The sequence below is a fragment of the Tetrahymena thermophila genome (genome assembly GCF_000189635.1).
Source record: "Tetrahymena thermophila SB210 genomic scaffold scf_8254582, whole genome shotgun sequence".
NCBI lineage: Eukaryota > Ciliophora > Oligohymenophorea > Hymenostomatida > Tetrahymenidae > Tetrahymena > Tetrahymena thermophila.
The window spans coordinates 216,322-240,866 of NW_002476353.1; the positions used below are offsets into that span (position 1 = coordinate 216,322).

The 24,545-nt window shown below is 23.5% G+C and overlaps 8 protein-coding genes across 8 annotated transcripts; 4 read left to right on the forward strand and 4 right to left on the reverse strand. All coding sequences in view use genetic code 6, as the record gives it.

The window, feature by feature from the left end:
- Positions 1-328: 328 nt before the first annotated feature.
- Positions 329-2,593, forward strand: TTHERM_00138350 (hypothetical protein; the record flags this gene model as incomplete). Its single annotated transcript, XM_001019817.2, has 1 exon — positions 329-2,593. The coding sequence occupies one exon, from the start codon at positions 329-331 to the stop codon at positions 2,591-2,593; it is 2,265 nt and encodes a 754-aa protein (XP_001019817.2).
- Positions 2,594-4,870: 2,277 nt separating this feature from the next.
- Positions 4,871-5,777, reverse strand: TTHERM_00138340 (hypothetical protein; the record flags this gene model as incomplete). The annotated part of the gene is made up of 3 exons (XM_001019816.4): positions 5,366-5,777; positions 5,059-5,187; positions 4,871-4,992 (listed from the first exon to the last, which is right to left on the reverse strand). Exons 1-3 carry the CDS (start codon positions 5,718-5,720, stop codon positions 4,871-4,873), a joined length of 606 nt encoding a protein of 201 aa, XP_001019816.3. The 5' UTR covers positions 5,721-5,777.
- A 1,481-nt stretch (positions 5,778-7,258) lies between these two features.
- On the forward strand, positions 7,259-9,154 carry TTHERM_00138330 (hypothetical protein; the record flags this gene model as incomplete). The annotated part of the gene is made up of 1 exon (XM_001019815.1): positions 7,259-9,154. One exon carries the CDS (start codon positions 7,259-7,261, stop codon positions 9,152-9,154), a length of 1,896 nt encoding a protein of 631 aa, XP_001019815.1.
- An 850-nt stretch (positions 9,155-10,004) lies between these two features.
- Positions 10,005-11,037, forward strand: TTHERM_00138320 (histidine phosphatase family (branch protein 1); the record flags this gene model as incomplete). Its single annotated transcript, XM_001019814.3, has 4 exons — positions 10,005-10,248; positions 10,301-10,436; positions 10,488-10,635; positions 10,690-11,037. The coding sequence occupies 4 exons, from the start codon at positions 10,005-10,007 to the stop codon at positions 11,035-11,037; spliced, it is 876 nt and encodes a 291-aa protein (XP_001019814.3).
- A 263-nt stretch (positions 11,038-11,300) lies between these two features.
- Positions 11,301-15,206, reverse strand: TTHERM_00138300 (cation channel family protein; the record flags this gene model as incomplete). Its single annotated transcript, XM_001019812.2, has 9 exons — positions 11,301-11,733; positions 11,795-12,602; positions 12,660-13,282; positions 13,349-13,544; positions 13,653-13,933; positions 13,987-14,028; positions 14,083-14,745; positions 14,813-14,938; positions 15,049-15,206. The coding sequence occupies 9 exons, from the start codon at positions 15,204-15,206 to the stop codon at positions 11,301-11,303; spliced, it is 3,330 nt and encodes a 1,109-aa protein (XP_001019812.2).
- Positions 15,207-15,861: 655 nt separating this feature from the next.
- On the forward strand, positions 15,862-16,620 carry TTHERM_000138289 (transmembrane protein, putative; the record flags this gene model as incomplete). Its single annotated transcript, XM_012798502.1, has 1 exon — positions 15,862-16,620. The coding sequence occupies one exon, from the start codon at positions 15,862-15,864 to the stop codon at positions 16,618-16,620; it is 759 nt and encodes a 252-aa protein (XP_012653956.1).
- A 1,316-nt stretch (positions 16,621-17,936) lies between these two features.
- TTHERM_00138290 (cyclic nucleotide-binding domain protein) lies at positions 17,937-19,330 on the reverse strand (the record flags this gene model as incomplete). Its single annotated transcript, XM_001019811.2, has 2 exons — positions 17,937-17,960; positions 18,020-19,330. The coding sequence occupies 2 exons, from the start codon at positions 19,328-19,330 to the stop codon at positions 17,937-17,939; spliced, it is 1,335 nt and encodes a 444-aa protein (XP_001019811.2).
- Positions 19,331-20,392: 1,062 nt separating this feature from the next.
- Positions 20,393-23,492, reverse strand: TTHERM_00138280 (alix V-shaped domain binding to HIV protein; the record flags this gene model as incomplete). The annotated part of the gene is made up of 8 exons (XM_001019810.3): positions 20,393-20,725; positions 20,780-20,875; positions 20,935-21,308; positions 21,359-21,944; positions 22,073-22,446; positions 22,632-22,822; positions 22,924-23,139; positions 23,242-23,492. 8 exons carry the CDS (start codon positions 23,490-23,492, stop codon positions 20,393-20,395), a joined length of 2,421 nt encoding a protein of 806 aa, XP_001019810.3.
- Between the last annotated feature and the right edge of the window lie 1,053 nt (positions 23,493-24,545).

Here is a 24,545-nt window from a genome sequence, read left to right on the forward strand (position 1 = left end):
CGCATGCTTCCAATCCGAAAGTATTGGATATATATAATAGACACTTTTATCTGTGTTACCAATGAATTCCGTCATATTTTGTGACGTCAAAATTTAAATTTTCAATTTACTACTTGCTTCATCCAACCTCACTCATTCACATAATTACATAAATTTTTTCTAACTCTTTATATTTGTTTGTTTGATTGTTTGCTTCTTTATTCAGTCGATTAATTGCATTCATTTTCAAAGGTTTTTTGTATTTATTTTAGTTTTGATTAGCGGAAATGAGTTTAGATTTTGAAAAAATCTGATAGATCAGATAGTTTGGGGAAGATTATTAAGAAGAATGATTTATAATAAAATATAAGTAATTCTTCGGTAGAAATAAAAATTCTTGTTATTGCCCTAGACAAAGAGAAAGAATGGAAAAGAATTATGTTATAATCAAAATTATTAGAAATTGGCCAAATAGATTTATCAGTAAAATAATACTAAAAATATTGCAGTTGCGATCCTTCAAAAAACTATTAAAATAAGAAGACGAAATTAAAGTAAAAAAAAAAAATTAAAAACAATCTTATTTAATTAAAAAAATAAAACAAAAAACAAATTATATCTGTGCTTGTCTTTACAAAAATTAGCTATCATTATTGAATAGATATAATTGTTTAAAAGATTTGAAATGAGTTAATAAGTTTTACTTGAAGAAAGTGCCACCACCACCGCAGCCACCAACCTCTAAACTCCTTCATCATCACCATAAATGTAATCCACTACTACTACTACCACATCATCAAGCCAAGCACCTAGCCTCTCTTCCCCCATAGAGATGGATAAGTGCTAACTTTCTCAGCTCATACATCAGAAGGATACTTTGACCCTTCAAGAGCTAGAATCTCTTCGCAAGCAAATCGAATCTCAGTAGTAAATCTAAATGACAATTAAAAATAATAACCCCTACAAAGTTCATATCTAGTGCAAGCATTTTAAGTCTAAGAAGTGTACCTTCTAGATAACTTTTAAGGCAATAAATGCCCCCACTTAAATGAACTAGTAGCTTCCTAATTCTAATTCTTCTTCCTCTTCTTCCCAACCAATAATTATTTCTACTGGCTCCCCCAATTCTTCTTTATAAACCCATTAAATCAACCCATTATTGTCTTCATCTTCCAAAAGTTCTCCATCATCTCCTAAAAAGTAAGACAATCAAATGTCTTCATAGGAGTAGATGTCGATGAATTAATAAGCCAACACCCAGCAAACTACTTCTTCATCTTCTTCATAAGAAGAAGGAGCAAATGCTGCTGCCAAGTAGTAGATGGGTGACTCATGTGCTTCAGTCTCCCTCGCTCAAAAGGCAAGTTCGGCTGAAATTAATTTGAGTTCATAGATGTTATTGTAAAATTCTAATCAAATGAAAGAAGAAGATGTTCACAAGAATATCAAAGAAGACAGGGTTGAAGAATAATAGGCACAATAAGAGTAGTAATAAATGGAGGATGAAAATAACGAAAGTTTCCTCAATATGATAGATGAGTAGCAAATGAGCTCTCATCATTACTCACTCATGTCGCCTTCAATCTCCCCTTTTGTCTTCAATATTATTTCTTCTAATCATGACATCAATTATCTTTCTCTAGATGGTGTGTAAGGCGATTCCGCTACTCAATAGTAGTAGCATTAAAATTAGCCTACATCCAACACCATCTCTTAAAAAAATCCTATTGCTGGCTCAGAAGATGCCACCAAAGCAATAGAGGAGGAAAATATTAAAGTCGAAGAAGAAGAAGAAGACAACGATAGCGGTGAAGAAGATGATGATGAAAATCAATCATCTTAAAAGGAGGGTTTAAAGAATGATTCTATCTTGTTCAAATTAAGCAATTGTAGATTGCAACACAGAAATCACCCAGTTATGAGTGATGAGGAATACAAGATTCATCTCGCCAAGAGATGGCTTGAGGGCCACTCAGAAAAAATTGAAAGAATCTATTAAGAGATTCGCGAGAAGAAGGGGATGTCTTTCAAAATAACTCCTAAGATTATCAAAAAATGCCTGCTAGATTCATATGATATTGACATCTATGCCAAGTGTACTGAAAAAGCTCACAAAAAATTCCTTAAAAAGAAATTGGACAATTTAATGAAGGCCATTCGTTAAAAGGAAAGAGCTCAATAGAAATCATAAACCTCTACAGCAGCTTCAAGTGACAAAGCTAATGCTTCTTCTACTTCACCCTCTGAAACAGCTAAGTCTAAACGCTCTTCTTCATCTTCTTCCTAGTCAAATCGCGTTAAAAACGCCTCCGTTTCCAATGTTATTTTTTCTAATACTCCTTCCACAAATGTCTAGTCCTCCTCATAAGAAATTAGCGAAGAAAGCAGCAACTAAACCTCTACCACAGTACCTAGCACCAGCGTGCAATAGATTTAAATTGAAGCCCCCACCTCTGAAATTAAGATTGAAGAGGAAATCAATTCCAGCTCAGTACAAGCTTAATAATAATAGTAGCAGTAGTAGATGTAGGTTCAGTAACCTAAGGTATACAAAGAAGAATGGGAGAGCTTCCTTGAATTTGACGTTTCTTATCGTCTTCAACCTGCCCACTGAATGCGAGTTGGTAATTAAGCTTTGTAATAATGAATATTTATAAACCTAATGTATAACAATATCAATATAAAATATCTTATCACCCCTATACAAACGAACGAATTAAATCCTTAACTTACTTTAAATGAGAAGTGGAAAGAAAAAACTTCAGAGAGATCAAACAATCAATCAAGCAAAGAGGATCAGTATCAAAATTAATAATTATATTTGTATTGAGTATAAATTTGATCTAGGAAATAAAAAGACTTCTGTCTATCGATTAATTTATGGATTTAGTTCATCTAACTTAACTATAGTTTACTAATTATAACAATCAACCCATAATTCATATATAATAACTAATATATAAATATAATCTCAAAAATAAAAATTATTTATCTATTCTAAATCTAAAAAATTTGAAATGTATTTATCTTTGTGTATTTTACTATCTATGCTTATAAATTTTTAACTACTTTATAAAAAATTTAATAAATAACCTCGCATAAAGATTTTTTTTCAGCAAGCTATACTTATTTTTTTATTGTTAGTCTTAAAAGTAAAATGAAACATTTCATTCACGTCTTTCTACTATAAAATTAGAAAATTAACAAATAAATAAAAAAAAACCAAAAACACACTCACTTTGTAAATTTTTTATTATCCGAAATAAAATTTATTGCACAAATAAAAGCAGAGGGAGATAAAAAATCAAATTTGAATTATGATAAAATTAAGTTTAAGATTATCCCAAAATTACACTTTCGAAACTAAACATTTAATTGAGGAGATAGTACTAAATTTTTTTTCATTCACTGAATGAAAAAGCACATGAACAAAAAGTTTTTATGTTCTAATTAAGTATAAACAGAAAATTTAAATTAATTAACACATGTTAGTTTTAAATCTTCATTTATTATTAGCTCTCCTTATTTTAACTTATTTTTTATTTATTTTTAGTAATAAAAAGCAATTTATCTTCATTTTTATGTGATTCCTAATATAATTTTTGCTTATCAGACTCTCTCTGTCAGTACTCGGTTTCTGATGCAAATTTAAATTCTAAAATATATTTATAATAAGTATAAAATGAATTTAAAAGGACACTTAAGAAAAATGTTTATATTTTCTTCTATATCCTTTATTTATAATATCTAAATCTTTCTATTTTGGCAATTTTTTCTAAGAATTTCTAAAAATTTTTTTAGCCCTTTAATTTTTGTATTACTTCCAGATAAAACACTAATTTCTTTATGTAAAAATTTAAGTATTGTAAACAAATAAGCATTTAACCTTCAAAATACAATTTTAACAGAGAAGAAAAAAGGTAAATAGTTAGTTAGTTTTTCCCCTTCTGAAATCAGACATTAATTAAACAATTCATTTTAGTGTATGAAATTCTAATTTTATGGATGACAGTAATCAAAAATATTAAATTTTTCTAATTGCATAAATATAATTTTAATTAAAAATTTTATTTGATATATTACTAATGACTTATATTTTTATAATTGTTTAATATATTTAATTTAATAAATAAAAACATTTTATTTTTTTATCATAATATGATAAAAACACTTATATAAATATCATGAAATTAAATGCTTAAAAATTTTATATAATATTTTTAAAAAATTTTATTTTTATTTTCATAATTTATTAAAAGAACAAAAAAAAAATATTGAAAAATTGAAATAGATATTTTATAATTATGAACAATTTTTTCATGTTTTTATAAAAAAATAATTTGTAATTTTTATAAATTTGATGACTGTTTTAGAATTAATAGGTTTAAAAGTGTATATGATTACATATATTTAATTAATTAATTTATTTATTTAGTTTTAATTCAATAGTTATTTATTTGATAAATTGATCAAATTAATGAAAATGAGAAATTTAATATTTTTGATAATTAAATTTTATTAGAAATTATATTTTTAAAATAAAATATTTTGAACAAATTATTTTAGGCAGTTAATCTTTAATTTTAAAATGGGCTATGATTTTTAATAAATAAATTAAAATTAACACTTTTAAAAATAAATGGTTTTATGAAGCTTTAATAACTATTGATATTAAGATTTTTATTATGTTAATAATTGGATTGATAAATATAACTCCAGAAATAATATATGATCAGTGATAGATTTAATTTAGAAAAAGTCGATAATTGATTGCCATAAGAAAATTCATCTTAATAAACAAGTATAAATTATATATTTAAAAACATCAATATTTGTTTAACTATTTGAGTTATGTAGTTTTGTTTACACAATCTTACAGGTTCCTTCTTTTTCATTTACGCATTGTGGATTTATATTTGATATATGCTTCTTAATACCACTTTAAATCATTTTTACGTTAATGATGATCAAAGTTCTAATTATCACAATCATTTTACATATCCTAAGTAAACTCTGTTTTGAAATTAATGCAAAATTAGTTAGAAATTATTGGTTTTATTTTAATAATAATAAATTTACAGAAGTTTTGTTAATAGTTAGAAAGATCTTTAACTTTTTTATAATCATTTGAGAAGAGTTCATTTAGATGGTCTTAATAAATTTTCTTTTTCATCTATTCATCTTATTACTTATATTTCTCAGCCAAATCTATATAAATAACAAAAATAATCAATCAAATTTTAAATTTCTATTTTATAATTTTGCTAAATAAGTTTTTATCTAATTGCAAAATATATTTCTTAGTACATTTGATTTGTTTTAATCATTAATATTGCAGTAATTTATTGTTTAAAATGTCAAAAATATATTAATTATAAATAAGTACCTGAATCTGAATTTTTTTTGCCCAATAATCTATTCTCTTTTCTCTTAATAATTTTTTGCTCCATTGTTTCATACATTTATTTTGTTGCAGATTTTGTTTTATGTGCTTAATCAAATCCTAAATCAGTAGCTCCATTAACACTGATTACTTTTTATGTTTCATCAAATGGTAAAGTACGCTTAACTTCATTTTCATGTCTTTTTTAATATTCTTTTTGCAAGAGATTAACTCTAATTTGGTCAGGGTCTTAACCTTAAGATTCAAGCTCATCAAACTCGTCATTATATTTGTAAGCTCTATCTTATAAGATCTTAATTTTAGTTTGTCTATCTAAATTCCAACCTATTCCTCTCATGTTGACTTGTAAAGTTATATTTTATACAATTAGTGATAATTTATTATAACAATATATTTAATTTATGTTGATATATTAATTATCAATTCAGATGATTTTTAATTAATTTCTTGAGTTGAGCATCAAAAATTTTATTGATATATATAAATGTGATAATTGCATAGTTGTTTGAAATCAAAAATGTTAGTAAGATGAATAATTAAATTCATAAAGCATATTTATTTTCAAAAAAAAGGATATTAAATGAATGGTTATAAAAATGAACTTCTAGCTCTGTTCTAATTTGAAAGGAACTATAAATTTATTTTAATATTTTTTGAATAAATATTACTCTTTAATTTATATTTTCAAAAAACAAGATAAATGCAAATGAAAAAATAATTTAAATCTAATTAATTAATTTTTAAAAACATTTAATTTATTTAAATAAATAGATTAAACCTTGCTAAATAAGATTCTAAAAAAATTAAGGCATATAATAGTTTTAAGGGTTAATCAAAAATATTTTATCCAACTAGAAAACAAAAAAACAAATTGATTTTATTAATATAAGACTAATTTTTTATAAAAATATAAATCGATTGATCAAATCAATTTTTTATGAAATTAAGTCTTTTTTTGATTTTATAAAAAAATAAATTACATTTTTATAGAATATCCATAAATTGGGAATTTAGTATTTAATTAAAAATAAGTACTTTAAAATAGAATGATATTATCTTCTAATAGTATTGAATTATTCTAAACATATTAAATTAGAAAATTCTTATATACATTTTTATTGAAAGTTTAGTGAGTATATTATTAAAAATAATATACAATTTTTTTAAAGTTAAATGTAGTAAATTCTACACAATTAACCTTGAATACATATTTAATTTTATCATCAAATATCAAATAATATTTAAATTTATGAACTATACAATATTTTTTTATTTCAATTATTAATTTTTTATTTAAATCTTAAATAAATGTTTAATTATCTCATCAAATATTAAATCATGTTTGAATATCTTAAGTTGATTTCTACATTTTGTTTCAAATAATAAATAATGATCATTATTTTTTTAATGAATATTTTGGACTCAAAATTGATTTGCTTAAAATCCTTAAAATATATTTTTAATAAAAATCTCTTCAGTAATTAATATTTTAGATTACAATTTTTTATTGTCTAAAATTTGCTTAGGATATTTCTTTCATATTATATAATGTTTGTTATACCTTTTAGTGTGGAATATGTGTTAAAAATTAAATCACATCAAATATTTTTTTCCTTTTCAAAGGTAAAATTGTAAGGTAAACAATTTAAACTAGTGATTTATATTATTTATTAAATGAAGTAATTTTGTTTTTATTTATAAAAAATACTAGGAACTAAAATGACTGGTTTTAATTTAAGAAGTCATATCAATTATTTGCAAATGAAATTAATTACTTATACAGTAATTGATAAATCTCTAAGTAATCTAATTATTTGATAATAAATAAAAGAGATTTTTCTTTGGAAAAATATACAATTCCAATTCAAAAATAAAATGAATAATTTATTTATAGAAGATAATAACAATATCATCAAAGCTGGCTTGATAAAAAGAAGCTAAAAGAGCAGCATTTTATATAGAAGTACTCCTAGTAGCAATAAAGATATAATAAAATAAACATTAGATATTTTTTAGAGTATAAAAAGATAATATAAGCGAGATTAGAGTGAAAAAAGGGAAGATAATGAAGAATAAAACAACTCCTCAATAGATAGCAATTAGTTAAAAGCTAGTGAAGAGTAATATTTAACACATGATCATCTTATTTATAGCTCAAGTGATATTGATGAAATAGATTGTAAAGATGATTATCACTCAATATGGGATAATGATGAATTAATTCTAAATGGGATATTCGATTTAGATAAGCTAAATATCTATCAGCTCTATAAAGTTAGGGCATTAACATACTAACCATAAAATTAGCAAACTATGTCAAACTAAAAAATACTTTACAGTTTTTAAAGTCTTTACAAACTGATTGATGATATGAGGAAAAAAAAGAGATAGCGGTTTACAACTAGTAATTTAAACTTTCAATAAAAGTATGATTTAAATGTCGATGATTGGAAGTCTTTTTAAAATGATTAATTATAAATAGTTAAAGATTTAAAGTAAGCTGATTAATTTAAAACATTTGAAGATTATTATAGCAATTATGTATAAAATGAGAAATTAAAAAGAAGAGAACTGAAATACAACAGGTATGAAGAAGCCTTTTTGAATAGCTAAAATTCACTCAATAAAAACAAACATACTTAATAGAGAGCAATCGAAGCTCTAAAAAGGAAATTTCTTATGGAGCATAATGATTAATTAAATCCTTAGTAAGATGATAAAAATTTACAACTTAACGAATATTACTAATACAACAATAGCTAAATAAACAAAGAATAATATCCAACTATTTGCTAAAGGAGTAACCTTGCAATCAATAGTTTATAATCAGATAAAATTCCAAAACATTTTTAAATAAAAAGAGTGCTTTCTACTAAATAACTAAGTACAGAGTCATCTTTAAATTCTCCTAAAAATAAAGGCAGTAAAGATAATCATCTACTTTTTAGCTCTGGAAATTTTAGCAACTTTAACTCTTCTTCTTTCAATACTTCTAATTTTAGTTTTATAGGAGCAAGAAGAGTTGATTCTATTGATTTTTCAAACTAGTAAAAACCTTTGATACTTACAACTCAGCCTTCAATAAATATTGAAAATAAAAATGGGCAAAAATAAAATTTTAATAATATTTAAAATAATAATATACAATCATTAAAAAATTTGGATGTATAAAGCGAAGAAACCCAGCTTAAAGAATCTAGCCCCTAAAAAAAGAGACTTATTAGATATTAATCTTAAGAAGCTCTGTAAGGATAAGATTTTATTTCTACAAACAGAGAAAATTTTGTTTATAAACAAACTTAAAGCCCATTAGTTCCATAAAATAGTTTAAGATTTAATTTAGATAATGCTGTATAACAAAAGTTATTCATTAACACAAGCAAAATAGAAAATTCTCCAATAAAATGTAGTTTTATACCTATCAGTGAGACTGCTAAAAATTCTCCAACTAAAATATCTTAATTTAATTAATTCTAAATGAAAAACAACAACTAGCATGAAAAGCAATTTATCAACTTTTTACCAAAGCTAAGCTTTTAGTCTTAAGTTACTTAACCAGAAATCAAAAGAAATAAATCTTTTTTGCATAATTAATAGATCTGTAACCAAACTCAAAGAATGGAAACTGTCATAAACGATAGAAAGACTTTATCCTCTTCTAAATCGGTAGCTAAATAAGTTTTTAACTTTGATAAATATACTATTTTAAAAGATAGCCCTTAGAGGATATAAGAAAAAAATTAAAACGCTATATTTTTATAACAACAATGATAAATAAAAATAATAATAAATAAATTCATTAAATTAATTGTTTAATTTCATATTTATTTTTTTATAAAATTATAAATAATCATAATAAAAACTAAAAGTAGTTTATTTAATAATTAAATTTCTTTAATTGATGTATTATTTCATAAAATCATTACTCAATATAATTAAATTCTAAAATTTATTTCTTATGCTCTCAAAGTACTCTAATAATTTATCTAAATATTTTTTTGTCTTTTACTTACTTAAAAACTTTATTTATTGCTTATCCTTTATCTATTTAAATAAATTTATATAATAGCTCAACTTTTTAGTTCTTTCTGCTTGCTTGAGCTAAATAATTTAATAGTAAAAGCGATTAAATAAATATTTTATTTAGATAACACTGCTAGTAAATTATTTTAATATTTATTTTTAAAGTTTAAATTACCCTTATAATTGATTTAATGTTATTTTTTTATTAAGTTTGCACATAATTTACAGTAAAAATACTTTATAATTCATTTTTTATTGTCCTATCTTTGCATCTCTTTTTAGTGAGTTTAAAGTTTTAATCCTACAGGTGATCAATTATATGTTCTGATATAACTCATGAGCCTTATATTGTCCCATACTACAGGATTATGCTTTTTATTCTGATACAATTTTTATTATATTTTGAATGTGTTTCATATTTTCTTCAAGTTGATCAATTATTTAAACATGTGATCCTAAAATTAAATAGAATTTGGCAGATTTTTCTGAATTTATATTATAGTATTTAATTAATTTAATGCAATTGATAAATAGTTAAATATTTGTTTAGAGTTTTATAAAAATTAATTAGCTTTAATTTACAACTTTTGATAGATATATGAATTAAATAAACGAAGAAGAATTAGAATTAGCATAAATCTACAAATGTAGTTTTAATTAGCCTCCATAAAATGAAGAAAAATATGGAAAAAAGTTGTTGCTTATAAGGCATGCTTTGAGTGAGTTCAATTTCAAATATGAAAGAATTTTCATTGAAAATCCTTAATTGTAAAGAACAGATCCTACTCTTATTGACCTCAGAGTTTCACTTGAATACATAGATGGACCTTTGCACTAAATTGGTATAATAATAGATTAGTTTATTCCTAATTATTATTTATTTTCTTCATATAGGTGAGAAGTAATGCATAAGCCATTAAGATTAAGTTGCTAAGATTGAAACCGAACTTGTTTTAATATCACCTTTATAAAGAACTTTGCAAACAGCAATCCTTTTGTTTTAAAAGCATCCAAATAGATAGAACATAAAGTAGTTATTTTATTTTACCATTTTGAAAAAATTATAGTTTGTTTTTTACAGATTCTTAGTTTACCCGTGGTTATCAGAGTCTTTAAATTGCGCAAATTGTATATCAAACTAAATATATGGTGCAATGAGAGAAAAATATTTAAAGGAAGCTTCTAAACACAATATTTAATTAGATTTCTCCATTTTAGATGATAAAAAGGTATTGCTTTATTGAAAATAATAACTAAGCAAAATATTTACTTAAATTTAAAAGATATTTCCAACTTAACTTTAGTGGTAAATAGAATCTATGGAAAATAATGAAAACTATAAGGAGTTAGCTAAAAATGTAACTTCAGAACAACAGTATGCAGAACATTTATCAGAGTAAATGAGAAAAATGTATCCTGATTTTTATGAAACTTGGGATCTAATGCTAAAGAGATCTGAAAATCTAAAAAATAAGCTTAAGGAGATATTAAAAGAATAGCAAAAAACTGTTACAGTAGTAAGCCACTGTAATATTTTGAAGTGTTTAACAAAAGTAAGAGTTGATGAGAAAGGATGGGTTCACGGAATTCACATAAATAATTGTGGAATGACATATTATAATTTTGATTGATTGTATTTTTAGTACTTGTTGTTATTGAGATAATATTGGATTTTGTAATTTATGCATCTTTATTTGAGATACAAAAAATTTGAATTAAATTTGTTATACAAATTTCTTACAAAAATTGAGATAAATGAAAAGTTTAAACTTAAATAATATTTTATTTAGATTAAATTTGTTTGTTTTATTTGTTTGTTTAAATTATTAATATTTTGAATGAAACCAATTTTATCTTACATAATTTCTTTCTTTCTTTTTTTTAGTTTTAAATTTCAGAATGATGGTTTATTAGGTGTAAAATGACTAATGTCCAAAATGGCTCTTTCTTATGATTCATTCATATCCCAATTTTTCCTCTAATCATTATTATTTCTTTCAAATAAATTAATTTAGCTTTAATTTAATGACAGACTATTACTATTATTATTGATGTTGTTATTATTTACAAATAAGGTGTGGCTTGCTCTAGATTTATTGATATCTTATTTAGATTAAGAAAGTCTACTTACTCTTGACATTCTATCATCTTATATAAAATCTAAACTCATGCTTTTTGCGAAATCTGGATTCTTATTCTCATAATCATAACAATCAAAGGAGCTTTTCTTGTAAACTACTTATACATTTATTATATTTTTCTGAGAATTGGATTTTCTTAACTCTTAATTCTTTAAGAAGATATCTATTCTGTGCTGTGTCATATTGCTTTTAAAAAAATAATTTTATTTTAAATATTAATTAATTAAAAAAATTGATTTAATTTTACGTCTTTATTCTTGATTTAAATGAAGCTTTGCGAGTTTTTCTTATTTCATTTAAAAAGACTCTATTAAGAGACTCAATCACAGTTGTGTAATTCGATTCAATCATGTATTGTTTCATTATTTTCATACTATCTAGATCCATATTAAAGTTGAATTATTTATTTGATTTACTATAATGGGTATTGTTACGGGTATTACTTGTTTGTCCTCGACTATAATTATCTAACTTTAATTACTGTTATTTTTCTTCTTAGTTTTAATTTAAAGCGTGGCTGTTCAAAGTACTTTATTATTCTAAGTTGTTATTTTTAATATTTATTTGATATGAGCTGTTATTTGTGGCTGTAGGAGGGTTTATACACATTGATTAAAGCATAGTAATGATATTATTCAAATTGTTGATAATAAATTAGTTAGATTATATCATTGTTGATTATTAAGTCAATTATTTACTAATATTATTGTTATTATTTATATTTTTATGAGACTTTATAGAATGCTCACTTTGTGTTTATTGATTAGACAATTTAGTATTATCTTTTATTGACTCTGTTTTATTCAAATAATGATTTTCTTATTATTATCCATTAAAATATTATCTTTATGGTTTTTCTTCTTCAATCTCGTTCATGCTTGTCAGCGATGTATTTTTTTTTTAAAGTTGATTAATCCATTGTTGCTATAATTAAGATATAAAAGGCTATTAGTGCTATGGTTGTACAATCACTGTTGAACTTATTTAAGTGCTTTTTTTCCTACCTTTGAAATATTAATTTAAATCACTTATATCTTCCTTAGTCGTTACCCTTCCTTTCATATTTAAATTTAAAAATAATTTAAAACACAAATATTTGATTAAAAACTTACTTCCAAGCATTCTTCTTGTAGATTCCCTTGATCCTCTTCTGTTAAATTATGATTGGTTGCCTGGTCTATCGTGTATAGACAATTAAGAATTCTATGACAATTATGAATTTCTTTTATGCTAAGAAATTTACTGGCCATTTTTATTTTATTGATTTATATTACTGTTATTATTGATATTGATATTGCTATTATTATTGTTGTTGTTGTTGCTTGATTACTTTTAGTAATGAGAATCTAAATCATCCTTTACAACTTCATACATGTTTCCATATAAATATAAATCTTCAAATTCTTCAATTAAGTCTTCTTTTTCATCAATTAATTGTAAAAATCCTTCTTCAATTTACATTTTTTATCTGAAAAAACCTTGCTATTTAGTTTAAGTTCTTTAATATTTATTGTCCCTTTTTTATTCTGCTTATTAATCCTTAAAAATGAGTTATTTTTTATCAGGGCAGTAATGTAATTTTGGACATTAGTAAATTAAATGCCTATTTCCTTCACACTTAAAGCAATAGTCATAAATTAATCCAAATTCTTTTTAAAAATATAATTTATCCTTAATATGACAAAACATTTCATAATCTTATGAGTGGCTCTTTAAGACTTCAATAAAATCTTCTCTTTTGAAAATAATATAAAATTTCATTAAAATAAATAAATAATCTAAAATCAAATATTGAATTTACCTATTTATTTTTAGAATGTTAGAAAACCCTTTACTTCTTGCACAGCAAGTCCTATCTTCAGCGGTAAAAAAGGAATAGGTTCCAAAGCATTCTCCAGCTTTTAAGCTTTATAAAACAGAAATTTAGCTATTATCTGGTATGTAGAGATCTATATTACCACTTTCAACAAAATAAATACTATGATCAAATGAATCACCTAATGTTAAAAGAATGTTTGTATGTAAATATATAATTTTATAAATTAGGTTTTTAAAAAATAATATTGAATGTTTTAAAATTTTATTTATAAATTTTGATAAAATACCTTTAGAAAAAATTATTTGTTCTGGGATGCATTAAATTTCTTTAATATGTTTGATAGATTGAGTTAAAACTTCACTGGAGAAGTACTCATTCAAAATACTATTTTAAAAAGCAACAAAATAAGTTTCTTTAAATAATTCATTTTTTAATGAATTATTGAGCATGTTAACGATCATAGATTCATTGTCTGTTTTAATTAAAAGCTCTTCTCTCCAAAAACTATCCAAATACTCTCTTATCTTATACTGTAATTAATGACTAACTTTCTTTCTCTCCATATATCTTAGTATTAAAAATTTTAAAAATAAAAGTAAGATTAAATTTAGTATACCTACCTGTTTATAATTTGAATGTCATTATTAATTTTTTTCTCCATCCTAGTTTTTAATTTAAATTTTACTTAAAGTAAATTTATTATTATTTAAATTTACTCTTAAATTTGATTGAAAATGAAACCTATTTGGTTGATGCTATAACCAAATATACCTGTAGCAAAAATTATTGTAAATATGGCCATTATAATTTCAAAAGCATTGATAGGATAGAGATCACCATATCCAATTGTACTCATTGTTACTATTATAAAATAGTATCCTCTGATATATTATTCTTACCAGTGATATTGATTAATGTTAAAGAATACCATCCAATTGTTATCAGTAAAAATTGATTTTGCTTCGTAAATCCAGATACACGTTGCAAAGTGTGAAACGAAAAGCATAATGAAGACCAATTTTACGAGCTAAGCAATATTATATTACCTAACATTTAAGGTAGAAGATTCTTCAAAATGTTTCACAAGAGAATTAAATTTTCTCATTTTAACTAAAAAAGGCAAAAGAATATATCTAAAATCAATATTAAAATTTAAAGAATAGTAAATTGAGAACATAACTAGAGGTAAGACGTCTTCGATAGCGCTTTTTTTTAGATATTCTTTAAGAATAAGGTCTCTAACACGAATTTCTTGACCTTTAACTAGAATATCAGTGTTCAACTAAATAACTAAATCGAATACATTTAAAGAAAAAAAGGCATAAATTGTATTAATACTAGCAAGATCAAGTAACTTTATACCAAAAGATATATGAACACTAATATAAAAGCATTGAATGAGAGTAAATGCTGTAAAAAGGTAGTTATAAAATAATTTATACTTACTATTTCTATTGAATATACTTGATTTCCATAGATCTAATAGTCTTTGTTTAAATGTTTTAACAACAATCAGATTTTTTCTTGTAAAAGCAGATCTTCGGTTGGTTCTTAATAATTTAAATTAATTATCTTTAGTATTATTTTACATATTTTAAAGATTCTTTTATTATTGGCTTTTTAATGATTATCTTTTTTAGGTTTAGCCTAAAATATTTTCTTCTTAATAATAGGTATATTACTACTAGTATCCTTTTTTGTCTGTTTATTCATTATTTTAGCTTACTTAATCATCTTCATTCTATTAATCATTTTGCTTATTAGCTTGATTTTCTACAAATTTTGTTCCTATAGATGCAGATTAGTTTTCGCTAAAAGAGCTCTATGATCTATTTTTCATTTTTTGTAAATTACTTAGAATAAATAATGAATAAAGTTTTCTCCTATTTTTTAGATACTTCTACTTCTATCTTTCTTATACTAAATTTATTAATTAGCGAATAAGAGAAAAGCTTTTTAATTAATAAATAATTTTTCACTATTTAGACAAAAAAAATTTCTTTATTTATATGGTGCTAAATAATTAAAAATATAATATGCAATATTTTTTAAAAAATTTTAGTTAAAAAGTTATTTACTTTCACAAATTTTTTTTGCTACTTAATTTAGTTTTAATTAATTTAAAGATAGATAATTTTTTAATTCATTAAAAGTATATTCAAATAGGTAAAAACTATGCTTTATTTTTATTTTAGGGTAAGAAATTAAGTTTTTTAACAAAATGTTCAATATATGTTTTTTGATAATAAAACATAAAATAAAACTTTTATTAATATAATAAAATAATTTAAATATTCATAAAATGCTAAATTTTTCTCTAGGATTGGAAAATAAATGCTTAAAGTAATCACCTGACTTCTTAGTAGATTTTGAAGAAAGCATATACTTTACATCAGGATGGCCTAACTGTAATTTGTGAGAGAGATTCTAATTTACATTTATTTCAAAATTTCTAAGCCTGACTTGGTGAGCTTTTTTTTGTTCAAGCATAGGCGATGAGCTTAAACAATTTAAATTTATTTGTTATTTATGATTATTTTTTTATGGAGAAATTAATCTAGAATCAAGATCTAGACGAGATTTTTTGCTATCTGAGTTAATATTTTGATTAATTGAATTATTTATTGAATATAATGAGGGTAAGCTTTTGTTTCTCATATTAATATAAGTTGAAACATCTTGGCTGTTAATTTTATCGTTTAAGTGCTACTTTAAATCCTTTACAATTTAATGAGTATTATTATATTTTTATAAATATTAATTAATATAAATTGATTGGGTTGATTGACATTCCTACAACTAAATGTCTGTGCTACTTTTTTAAACGTTTCTAAAGCTATTTTACTTATTCTTTTTTGTTGTGTGTTTATTATCAAAAATCTAGGAAGTATCTTACTCAAATTTAATATCAAAATTAAGAAGAGATGGTAAAAATGAGCTAAATGTACCCATTTAATTAGGTTCTTCTAAATTATTCATAGATTTAGATCTGCTTTCAATATTTTTGTTCATCTAAAAGCCATTTTACTTTATTTATAAATCTCTATAACTTTATAAACCTTTGTAGAGTTACTCAGAATTATTCTACTACTTTTCTGGGCTGTTTTAAATTTATTCATTTTAATTATTTTACTCTCTCTAGCTACTCAGTAAAATTTTTGGTAATTCTAAAAATTATTGCTTGCCGTTACTTGTATTTCTATTGGTAATTTAGTTATAATTAATTTACCTAATAGACCCAGATTCTTGTATGATAATACTTTCATTATTATTGGTATCTAAATGATATTAATTCTATATGAATTCTTATTATTGCTTATTTTTTGAATTTCTAGGTGTAAGTATTTCACTCATTTTTAATTGGTATTTATTTTTATATTAAATTTCATTTGCTTCGTTATTAGCATTATTAGCAGTTTAAGTGTTCATATTTGAATTTACTTCTTCTAAATTTTAAAGAGAACCATCATATTTGCTTATTTAAATTTAGTCTTCTTTATTGATTTTTTATTCATCTAATACTCCTTCACATTTTTAAATAAATAAAAGCTTACTCTCATGTTTTTCATCTGCTTAAATGCCTTCTTGCTGTTTTGTTTCTGAGTTTAAATTTTAATCTTGATATGTGTTTAGCTCATTTTCTGTCTCGCTCTTTGCTTGTTGGAATCTTACCTTGGAAGAGCTCATATCTTTTATTTTTATTTTTCCTGGGCTATCTTAATTAATGTTTTAAAATGATGAGTTTTTTGTAAGAGAAATATCTTTTGCATAAGGCTAACTTTCTATTTATTTTAGAGTTTTATTTTTAGTAAGTATTAACTTTAACTTTTTATGAGAAGGAGAGTTTTAAGTATCATTATCATCCTTAATTGAATTCTAGTTTTCAGTTTCTTCTTTTTTAGGCGTTTCATCTTGGTTTTTAATATTTTAAGAATCTTCTGCTTGCTTGTTAAAATTAGACTTAACAGCAGATGAGTTCTTTTTTAAAATGATATCTTTAAAGTTTTTAATAGAAGGAGAATTGGTCTTTTAATACAGCCTTGCTAAAGCTAATTAATTTTAGTCAGCTATATTCACAGAATGCTTAGTTTTTTTAATTTATTTAATCCTTTCCTCTTGATCTATGAATGATTATTTCATGCTCTTAAGATCTGAAAACTGACCATCATGGAATTTTAGAAATTAAATATTACCTTTACTAATATCTTTAGGTATGTTTAACTCATCAAAGCAATCTATGTCGTCACTAAGTTTTTTTTCTTACTTTAAGTTCATTTTCTAGCTTTTAGCTAAACTTTACTGCCTTTGAATGTTATCTATTAGATCATCTTTACTAAACATACTATATTAATTCTATTAAGGTGATTGACTTAATGAAGAAGGTTATTAAGTTTAAGAACTATTATCAATTTAATCTAGATTAATTTTTAAATCTTTGATTTTAGGTAAATTGGTGATTGATAACTACTAATTTCTTTAGCTAGCTGCTCTTAAATCCATTTAAAGGTATTTTTCTTTAAGCATATCCTTTAAAGGAACTTTTTAATAAATATTCACATTCTTGAAATCTTCAAATTTTTTTAGCGAATCTATTCTTTGTTGATGATATTAGATTTTAATAAGTGCTTTTGTTTTGATATCTTAATCAAGTACCTCATTTTAAGATAACATTTTCAAAAAAGTGGAACGCTCAATGCTAAAAACAATAGCATCTGACGAAATTACCTTAGCAGAATATGTTCTCCTATTTTAAGACACATTCTATGAATAATTATTTTAGCTGCTTATTAGTATATCCTCAAACCCAAAAAACTCTCCTTATTAGATAATACCTAAGCTGACATCTTTATATTTGAAGTCGTCTTATTTATCAGCATTATCATTTTATTCCAAGTTTTCATTTTATTTTATTAAATTCTCTTTTTAAGTATCATTTTTATCAAACTCTTCAAATTAAACCATTGAAGCAATTTTAATTGATTACATTTAATCTTAAGTTCCAAAAGTGCTTACATTAAGCTAATCATATGTTTTTTTATTTGAATGAATTTCTGTTAAAGAATCTTGACTAGAGGGTTACTCTTATTCTTAAATTTAGAAAGTTTTCTTTTTTTTGTTACTACGTTTAAAACTTTGATTGTTTTGTTATTATTAAGTATCATCTTATTCATCTAGCTGAATTAACTTCGTTAAACTTTGCATCGTAAATGAAGATTTCTAATTTTTCTTCTGTTAGGTTTGTTTTTATTTTAATTTTTAAAGGTTCTTTCTTTTTTAATGAAATACAGAAGATGAAGAAGCTAATCTCTTTTGAAATTCTATTTTTCCTTATTTTAGAAGGTATATTCTACTTCCTTAGTCCCCTTCTCTAAATAAATAATCCCCTAGCTATAATTTGGTTTCTTAGTTAAACGAAATACTAAGATGAAAAATTGTTTCTTTCCTCATAGAGCTAAAATAATTATTTAAATATATGTTTTTGCAGTTGATGAATGAGAAATATTCTCCAAGTGCTCGCCTATAAATTTTTGGTTCAAAAATAACACAATAACACTCTTCTGAGGCGATTGCAGTATAAGGTCTTGGTTTCTCAAGTAGATAGCTTATCTCTCCAAACATTTATTTTGCTTTTACTTATTAAATTTTTTTAATTTTAGATACTTAGTAATTTTCATCAAAATATTTTTTTTTAAGTTTATCATTCTATTTGATTAAATCAATGTGAGACCCTTTCATTTTTTAAATAGCATTTATAACGATATCAAATCTATCTTTTTCTTCTAATACCTTTTAGTCATTAGAAGCATTTTTTAATCTCCTGTTAAAATCTACCTCATCCCAGATTTCTTTTTCTGACTTTGGAATAAAGAGCTATACAGAGCCCTTTAAAACATAGTAGATTTATTCGTCCTTATCACCATAAAAAAAAATAGGAGTATTCCTTTATATTGATTTTACTTGCATATCTTCACTTAGAGTCTCGGCAATTAAAGCTATTGCTTTTTAAATATCTTCTTTATCGCTTATAATTTAATTCAGCTTTTATAGCTCATCCCATTCTTTTAAGCATTATTAAATTAAATTTTTCAAAATATTACTTATTAGGCTTTCTTTGTAATATTCTTTGCTAATAATATGCATAACTGCTTTGGAAAACGGATCCTATATTTTATTAGACTCTTCGCTATCCTTGTTTGAATCTGTTTACTTTTTGTCATTTCTTTAATTTTGTTAACAATAAAAAGTTTAGAACAAAAATGTTTGTAGATAATAAAAATTATTACAAAGCTAATACTTTTTGTAGCATCATTATTTCTTTTAAACAGCTTCAAAGTATATTCTGAAATGAGCTTAATATTTTTTAAATATAATTCAATATGAACTAACTATCTTTCTTTATTGATTAAGTAGCTTTTGAATAGTATTTATTTATTTATGTTTAAGCTTCTATAAATGCTACACTGTTTTATGATTTATAGTTTATTTAAAAAATAATAAAAAGAGGATATTAATAATCTTTTAGTTTTTTTAATATAAAATACAGTAAAAGTAGTAATCGCACTGATCCAATATATGATTAAATAAGTACTATAATTATTAACCTTTGTAATACAAAATCTTTTTGTGGCTCAAATCTATCTTTTTAGATTCTAGTATGCATATTTTTTTACTCATTTCTTTATTAGTTTTACATTTTTGATTTTTCTATTAATTTTAAAGGTTTAAAAGCTAATAAAGCAAAGAAAAATATATTTTAAATATTTTTAATATTAAGATAAGTTTTCCTTTTTTTGGTATATATTCAGGCAAAATTGGATGCGTAGTATAATACAATTAAATGCAAAATTTAACAAGGAAAAAAATCTTTACAGAAGAAAACCACAATCAAATAAATAAGTGTTTGTTTATAACTTTCTTTAAATAATTGAATATTATTTTTAATGAACAAATAATATTTAAGATGATTTTGAACAAGTTAAATGCTGTAACATGAATTATATACAATCAAGTATTTAATAACAACTATCACCAAGTATGATCTATTTCTGAACTTTAATTGACAAAGCTTTGCTGTTGATTGTTAACTGGAATATACTTACTTTATCCTATTGGGAAGCCTCCGTCTCCAAAGAAGGGTTGATCTGTGACATATCCATCATTGTTTTCATTCTATTTTTTAACATCAATTACATATATTTGATTTTCTTTTAACTACTATCTTGATGTAAGATAATCTTCAATTTCAGAATCGATGTCTGTAATTGCAGCAAACAATAATTTATAAAACTCAATTCCTTGCTCTAAATCGCTTTATAATTCCATAATTCTTCCTAATCCATTATTTATTTTTTCAATTTCCTTAATTTTAAGTAAAATATGTATTAAAATAATATAAATATCATTCATTTTTACCTTAATTGAATCTTGTGCTTCATTAGCCATTTTTTTAGAATTGAGAAATTAGGATATTTTACATATTTCTTCTACCATTAAAGAAGCTTAATTTATCTAAATTACATAAAATATCATGTTTTAATTAATAAAAAAAAGCTTTGTATTAATCTTACAATTTAATTGAGAGTCATGTAAATTTGAGTTGATTATGAACAAATAAATTCAATAGTTTTATCTCTGTTTAATCTTTGTTAGCTTGCTTAAGATAGTAATAATTAAATATCAACTTTGGCTAAATAATCTTTGTTTGAATCTGTCTCTTATTCTACTTAGGATATAATATTGCGGACGCTTTCGTCTAATTAATTTATATTCTCAATTTGTGTTGTAAATTCTCTAGCAAACTGCTAGTCCTATGCTTAAGGAATTAGAGATACTATATAATCCTTTCCTTACCTTATTAATTAGAAGTAGAATTACAGATCTTAATATTACTATTTTGATTGGTTATCAATAGCTTCACCTTCTCTTAAATTGCCTTATAATTCTTTTAGAATTCTTAAATATAATATCTAAATACAAAAATAGTTTGTTTACCTTTAATCTTCATTATGTAGCTGTGATTGGCTTAAGTGGAAGGAACTATTTCCCATGATTGCTTATATTTATTTCTATTAATTTCGTCTTCTATTTCTTCTTTTTTAAGCTTTTCCAGACATTCATTTATATAAATCTATGCATTTGTGCTGTTATCATCTAAAACTGTAATAAGCCTTAAAATTTCCTCTTCTCCTTTTTTTTTCTAAATAGCATCTAATTTTTACTAAATTGTTTAAGGAAGTTGACGAGACATCCTCATGGCAGACATACCATTTTTCTATTAATAATGTGATGACTGCTGCAACATTTCTAAGTACCCGTTCACAAAGTTTGCTAAATAACTCTTAATTCTAAATTCCTTTAAGGCTTTCAGATTATTGCAGACTTCAGTTTTATTTCTTTCTGCTATTTTCTTGACTTCTTTAAGAAGTTAAATTATATCTGGAGAGAGTAAGTTTCTAAACTGTGCTTCATCGGGTTACTCGACTTCTAAGTCAGGAGGCATAGCAAAAACTATTCTTATATTCTATTAAAGCTATGTCATGGGTAATTGCTATTCGTTTATTATCTAATGTCTGTATATCTTTTTAATAGCACAAAAAATTGTATGAATGAAATACTAAATACTTTGAGTATTATTCAATCAAAAATATAAATATCAAATGAATAAAATTTACATTTAATTAATTAATTGAATAATAATTTATTTACTTGCTGATTTTTTTAAACGAACTCTTAGTACATTTACTCTATAGTTTAGCTTAGTTTGTTTATGCTATCCTTCTTTGATTGGGATATATTATCTAAATTTTTCATCGCTAATTGTAAAATTCCTCTAGCTTTTTCGAGATAGGCAATCGCAATACCCATATGAGGGATTTATTACTCTGTTTCAAGCTTGTTTTAGTGATGCTTTGCCATTTTAAGTGCTGTCATACCAAAATAGTATACTGTGTTTGAATATAAGAATTTCTTTTACTCAAGAAGGAAATTCTTTGAGAAACTAGTATTCTAGTCATTGAAAACTTCATTAGTAATTTTTAACGCAAGTTAGAAATGCTTATTGGCTTCACCAGCCAGAGATGCTTTATAATAAACAAATAATAATGAGAGAAAGATTCTATATATTCTTTAAACAATTAAAGATCTGATTAAATTCATATAAAAATTATTCCCGCAAATATCTAAGTTTTTATATGATTGATTGATTGATTAATCAGGTCAGGAAAAAAGAAATATGATCAGGAAGATAAATAGTAAAATAAATTACCAATGTGCTAAATTCCGATCTAATTTTCATTTTATTCCAAGTTGAAAAATAAACAAATATAGCAGAGACCATATAAGATATTTTCAAGTGTTGAAATATTTTAGACAGTAAAGTCTAAATGAGGCTTTTTTAGATCCTTTATGATTGATGGAAGATTCCTCTTTAATTCCATAATAGCCCACAAAGCATACCTTTAAATCATTTAAAATTAATTGAATAAGTACTTTTCTCTGACTTGATTGCTAAATATCTCAGCTACTAAAAAAAAAAAGGGTTGGCAAATTTTTTTTACCTATACTTCTTAATAGCGTTCTTACGTCCATCTGATGATCCATTACTCATATAGGCTATACCAATATAATAAAGCAGGATAGCCAAATTATATAAAATAGAACACATTTCTACTCTCAAATTGCTTGTCTTAGTTATAATTTCCTTTTATCTAAAAGAATCAGTCCATTAAAACTCTATGTTTACTCTATCTTATTGCCAACTCTCAAACTTGAATCTAAAAATTTTCAATTCATAAAAAAATTATTCAAAAACTTAATATCATGAGAAATAGTAATGAAAAGCAGACATAAACTATAAAATTAAAAAAACTGTATACTTTTTTTAAAGTTATTAAGCATATTTTAAGTATTTGTATATAGTCCTTTCTAAATTTTCGCATTCTACTATATTATTAATTGATACTTGATCAAAATTCAATCTATCTCTAAGTTCATTAATTGTCTCAAAAGCTTTTTCCACAGCTTAAAATGCTTCTTCGCCTCCATATTTAGATATTATATGCTTTCTAAAGCTTTCTTTTATTTTTGTTTAATTTGTTGTCTTGAAAGGAAACCTAATAAAGTCCATAACCAATTGCTTATTTTGCTTATTTAATTTATTTTAGATGAATGCTTCAGAATTACTTCTAAATGATAATTTTTTTACAGAATAATTCCTATATATTATTTATCTAGCTTTTTTTTATAATTATTTATCAGACAACACTAAATAAATTGTTTATTTTTTGTTTTGCGAACAGATTTTCTCTTAGATAGATAGATTATATTATCACAAATTAAAATCTAATAAAAAAGAAATTTCATAAAATATACATTTTTTAACACAAACTAAAATATTTATTCTAAGCATTTGTTAAAATATTTTGAATCTTATTTGTATTTGCTTACTTACTAGAATTAATGAAAAATAGTCAGGAATATTTTAAATTATTTTGCTATCAATAAAATTTTAATCTTTATTATGAAGATATTATTAAGATATTTATGAAAATTATAATTCAAATTAGATATTAGAGATAGACAGAAGAACATATTTACTGATTTATTAATTAATTTATAGATAGATAGATAGATAAAATGAATATCTTTTTTAAATATTTAATTTACATTTCGCAAAAACACCCATTAATATCTGTTTATACAAAATTTGAAAATGATGTTATAGATAAGTAAATAAATAAAAGGCATGAATAAATGAATGACTAATTCCTTCTTAAGTTAAATTTTAAAAATTAAGTTATAAATTTATTTTATTGGGATGGAATTAGCTTTTTATAAAATTTTATATTCGCTCATAATTTGAATAACTTTTTATTATTTAAAGGAAATTTAATTACTTTTCCTTGTTTTTTAATCACAATTCCATTTAACAGTTTTAACATTTTAAATTAATATGAATTAATAAAAATTATTTAATTATCTTTAATTGATGTTTGCTTTTAAATAAATTCTTGTCTATTTTATAAATAAATGTCTATTCTACATAGATACATATTCATTGAAATAGATAGTTTTAAAATTTAAGATTGATGAAAAAATGTTCAAGTGACTAAAAATAAATCTTATTTTCTAAAGTCTTATGCTGCTAAAATATTATTTATGTTTCCACAAATAGATTTTA